This window comes from Penaeus chinensis, chromosome 29 (genome assembly GCF_019202785.1).
Source record: "Penaeus chinensis breed Huanghai No. 1 chromosome 29, ASM1920278v2, whole genome shotgun sequence".
Classification (NCBI taxonomy): Eukaryota; Metazoa; Arthropoda; class Malacostraca; order Decapoda; family Penaeidae; genus Penaeus; species Penaeus chinensis.
This window is the reverse complement of record NC_061847.1, coordinates 9,287,987-9,292,986: the sequence shown is the minus strand read 5'-3', so window position 1 is coordinate 9,292,986 and position 5,000 is coordinate 9,287,987. Positions and strand designations below refer to the sequence as shown.

Genomic DNA, 5,000 nt, shown 5'->3' with positions numbered 1-5,000 from the left:
GAGGGAGAGAGGGAGAAAGGAGGAAGGAGGAAGGAGGGAAGAGGAAGAGAGAGAGAGAAAGGATGGGGAGGAAAGCGAGAGAGAGAGGGGGAGAGAGGGAGAAAGGAGGAAGGAGGAAGCAGGGAAGAGGAAGAGAGGGAGAAAGGATGGGGAGGAAAGCGAGAGAGAGGGAGGTAGAGGGAAGAGGGAGAGAGAGAGAGAGGGAAAAAGGAGGAAGCAGGTAACAGGAAGAGAGAGAGAAAGTATGGGGAGGAAAGCGAGAGAGAGGGAGGGAGAGGGAAGAGGGAGAGAGGGAGAAAGGAGGAAGCAGGGAAGAGGAAGAGAGGGAGAAAGGATGGGGAGGAAAGCGATAGAGAGAGAGGGAGAAAGGAGGAAGGAGGAAGCAGGGAAGAGGAAGAGGGAGAAAGGATGGGGAGGAAAGCGAGAGAGAGAGAGAGGGAGAAAGGAGGAAGCAGGGAACAGGAAGAGAGAGAGAAAGGATGGGGAACAGGCGAGAGAGAGGGAGGGAGAGGGAAGACGGAGAGAGGGAGAAAGGAGGAGGCAGGGAAGAGGAAGAGAGGGAGAACGGTGGAGGCAGGGAAGAGGAAGAGAGGGAGAAAGGATGGGGAGGAAAGCGAGAGAGAGGGAGGGAGAGAGAGAGGGAGAAAGGAGGAATAAGGGAAGAGGAAGACAGGGAGAAAGGACAGAGAGGAAAGAGGGAGAGAAGGCGAGATGGGGGAAGTAGGGAAGAAGGAGAAAGGAGGAAGAAGCGAGGGAGAAATTGGAAGCAGGGAAGAGAAGAGGGAGAGAGGGAGAGGGGGGAAAAGGAGGAAACAGGGGGGGGAGGAAGAGAGAGAGAAAGGAAGCAGGGAAGAGGAACAGAGGGATAAATTGGTAGCAGGGAAGAAGAAGAAAGGGAGAGAAGAGGAAGCACGGAAGATGAAGAGGAAGATAGGGAGAGAGGATAAACGAGGTAGTAAGGGTGAGGATGAATCAGGGAAGGGAAATAGGAGTAATACGTACCAGGGAAGAGGAGAAGAGGGAGAGAGGGAAAGAGAAGGAGAAAACGAAGCAGGAATGGAGAGAAGAAGAGGAGAGATGAAGAAAAAGAGAGAAGACAAATACGGGAATGGGAAATGAAAGAGAAGGAGAGAGTAGGAGAGGATAAAATGGAAAAAATGAGAGGAAAAAAAATGCACAATTCAAGAAAATTATGAAAAGTTGAATAGGCGGAGAAGAAAAGATAGACGAAGAGGAGCGAAAGGAGAGAAAGGGGAGGGAAAGAGAACGGGGACGAAGAAGGCGATCAAGAAAGAAAGGGAACTGAGAAGGAAAAGGGAGAACGATGAAAAAGAGGAATATAAGAAAGAGAAGATAACGTGAAGACAAAAAAGAGAAGGGAAAACATGTCAAAATAAAATAAAATGATAATGATAAAAAAAAAAAAGTGATTAAAGAACGACAGGAGAAAAGATAGATAGATTTCCCAGAAGAAATTGATAAATTTGACTATAAGACTGGTTATGAGAGAGAGAGAGAGAGAGAGGGAGAGAGAGAGAGAGAGAGAGAGAGAGAGAGAGAGAGAGAGAGAGAGAGAGAGAGAGAGAGAGAGAGAGAGAGAGAGAGAGAGAGAGAGAGAGAGAGAGAGAGAGAGAGAAAGAGAGAGGTGGAGAGAGAGAGGTAGAGAGATAGAGAGAGGGAGGGAGGGAGGGAGGGAGGGGGGTGATACTATGTATGTGTGTGTGTGTGTGTGTGTGTGTGTGTGTGTGTGTGTGTGTGTGTGTGTGTGTGTGTGTTTATATTTGTGTTCGTGTTCGTATATGTGTATGCGTGTAATAGCGGACAGCCCCGTTACCCTTGCTATTTTTGACACGTTCATTAGATTAGCTTATGCCGCACCCGGGGACAATCTCGGGTTAATTTGTAGCCGTTTCTATTAAGGGCTTTGTTTCCCTGGATGTACCTTTGATTTCACTTTTTTATCGCTTGACGGAGAGATCCTCACCCCCACCCCCACCCCCCACCCCCCCGCCTTTTTTTTTTTTTTTTTTTTTTTTATTTACCGGAAATAATTTTCTTATTAACTTTCAGGAGAGACATTGATGTTGTTCATTTACATTTTCATCATGTTATTCATTTACAAATATGTTTTATATTTTCCACACATCCACTCACTCTTGCTCTTCCTCGCCAGGTTGAAATGACTGGCAGTAGCGTGTTTGACTACATCCATCAGCAAGATCACCAGGAACTTGCTGACCAAGTAGGTCTGACCTTAGCCACGGGTCAGCCTTTGCCCTCCCCCTCCTCTTTAGGGTCAGAGGAAGGGGCAGCAGGGTCACAGGGAACTATGAACCCTGACGGTAAGCCTCCATGTAAGTACACTAACCGTAATAACTCAACACTCACTTGTCGCGGTGGTGGGAATGCATAGAAAACGGGAAACAGGCAAAGGGATGTTAAACGAATCTTTTTACGGCAGTTTTGTGGATTTGAGATGGTTATCGCTTTCGACTTGTGATTATATAACTTATCTGTTTATTTTCACCGTCATTTGTAGGTTGTAAAGATCATCAAAATGATAAAACTGCCTTGATTCATTTGTCTCCTACCTGTTTACGGGTTCTGAGGGTATGTATTTTTAAGTGTATACAAAGAGAGAAAGGGAAGAAGAGAGAGAGAAAAAAAAATATTGGTTACTAAAACAGTTCTACTAAAACAATAATACATTTTCCGTGCGATCTGCTGGTCGGGACGATACTGACAGTGACGTAATATCGATGAATTTAGTTGTTGGCATATGAGTGAGTGTCGGAAATACGGTGGTGTGTTAGCCCTACGTAGATAAAGGATGTCGTTTGATGTTTGTTTGAAATTTCTTTGACGATGGAATGTCTCGTGATGTCTACCAGTAGATGCATGACGTTTTGTGATATCAAGACGATGGAAGTACTGTCATTTTTACATTCAGAGATTGATTTGAATTTGAATGTCACTAAAATTAGATTTGCTCTTTGTTTAGTTGTGTTTTATTATGTAGACGTAATATGAACATTTAAAAAAAAAAATCTAGGTTTACGAATCTTTTATATGTATACATATACATATACACACATACATACATACATACATATATATATGTATATTTGTTTATATATACATATATATACATACTTCCATATTTATATATACATATATGTGTATATATATATATATACACATATATATATACACATACATATACATAAATACGTCTATATATATGTATATATATGTATATACAGATATATGTATATAAATATCTTTATATATAAAAATACAGGCATATTATCATATACAATGTAAATACACGAAATTGGAAATGCTACCGCAATTCGCTCAACGATTACGATTCATTCAGGAAATGACACGATGCCAAACTTTTCAGCCAGCAAGTGTGCATGGACAATTGTTCAGTAGTTCAGAACAAACTATACTGGATTGTTATTTCGTTTTTTATCTTTGCTTGTATCTGCATGGATAATAGGTCCCTTTTTAGCTATGTGATTTGTAATGTGTTGGCGTGTATGTTTTTTTTTTTTTTTTTTTTTTTTTAGCATGTGCGAATGTTTAGAGTTAAAGTGTATCAGATATGATGATCTTTATTGAAATCGATTAGGGTTGATTATTATTTCAAATAAGACGATTTTACATATATTTTTAAGCAGCCTTCCAAATTATCTCTAGTATTTTTATTTATCTGTTTTATCAAGTGAAAGCCTAGTTCGTTATATATGCATTATAACGTATGGATAAATCTTTTATTTTTTCTATTGTTATTGTTGAAAATTTCATTTTAGACTATAATTCAAACCACTACAGTTGTTTTGATAATCATTTTTTTTTTTTATTTATCTACAGAATTTGATGTAGTTATTAGAATTATCTGATATTCCTTTTTAGAAAAGTTAATATTTTAATGCAATATTAATGCGACAGATGAAAAAAAAGGTGAAAAAGACAAGGCTATTAGCAAGAACAATCTTAACGTAATTGATACTAATTACCGCTCTATCCGTGAATAAAGCAGCCTAGTTATTGTCTAGCGTTACTCAAATGTATGGTTTTGGGGGGTATTTATTTACTAAAATCTTCTTGCATGACCAAGAAAACTCAGACCCACAAAGCTCACGCCATCGTCTCCTTTCCTCCCAACCCCGCAGTGGCTTCCTCCATGTCCATCTCCAGCTCCTCCATGTTCAAAGGCTTCGATCGGGCCTTCTGCATCCGCATGAAGTCGACGCTAACGAAGAGAGGCTGTCACTTTAAGAGCTCGGGATACAGGGTAAGTTAAGCGTGGAAGGGTTATGTGGTTATATATTTTTGGAAGTTTAGTATTTGGATGGTTTGTCATAAGGAATTTTGGTTTATGTATTCTGAAATAGCTTTGGTGCCGATGACGATGGAAGATGGACGGATCTCATCCGTTTTCTTTCTCATTTGTACTCGGTTTTCTTTGATCGCGCAGAGCTTTGTTGGGGGTAACTCAAGTTTTTTTTTAACCAAGTTGCCCTACCATTTGCCTGTTGGAACCTAAATCCCATAGCATAATCCCACAACCAAAAAATACATTTTCCCCTCATCCTTCCCACAATGGCGTCCTAAACATACTAATCCCATCAACCCAATTTACAGGTTGTGCTGATCCTGGGACACCTACGGCCACAGTACGTGTTTAGCCACTCCCGCAAGAATCCCCCTCAGCTGATGGGTCTTGTCGCCCTGGCCATCGCCCTCCCTCCGCCGTCGGTGCACGAAGTCAGGCTCGAGTCGGACATGTTCGTCACGAGGATCACCTTCGACTTCAGAATAGCACACTGTGAACCCAAGTAAGGAAATTAGTTTTTGTCCTGAGGTCTTCGTTTGTATAAGGGATGATTATATGAAACTTGCAACAGGTCCTTCGATTTTTTTTTCTTTTCTTTTTTTTACCGAAAACGGTTCCTTTGATTTTTGTTATTTTTTAACCAAAATTTAGTTTC

At 40.9% G+C, this 5,000-nt stretch overlaps 1 protein-coding gene across 4 annotated transcripts in view; it reads left to right on the top strand.

Moving 5' to 3' along the window:
* Positions 1-5,000, top strand: part of LOC125040548 (protein trachealess-like) — a 134,867-nt gene that overhangs the window by 120,976 nt on the left and 8,891 nt on the right. For 2 of the 4 annotated variants that reach the window (XM_047635136.1, XM_047635134.1), the window contains 3 exons: positions 2,174-2,354; positions 4,182-4,303; positions 4,654-4,847. In XM_047635136.1, coding sequence (XP_047491092.1) covers positions 2,174-2,354; positions 4,182-4,303; positions 4,654-4,847 — 497 coding nt within the window. The remainder of the gene's footprint in view (positions 1-2,173; positions 2,355-4,181; positions 4,304-4,653; positions 4,848-5,000) is intronic. The other 2 variants (XM_047635138.1, XM_047635135.1) reach the window with 1 other exon arrangement.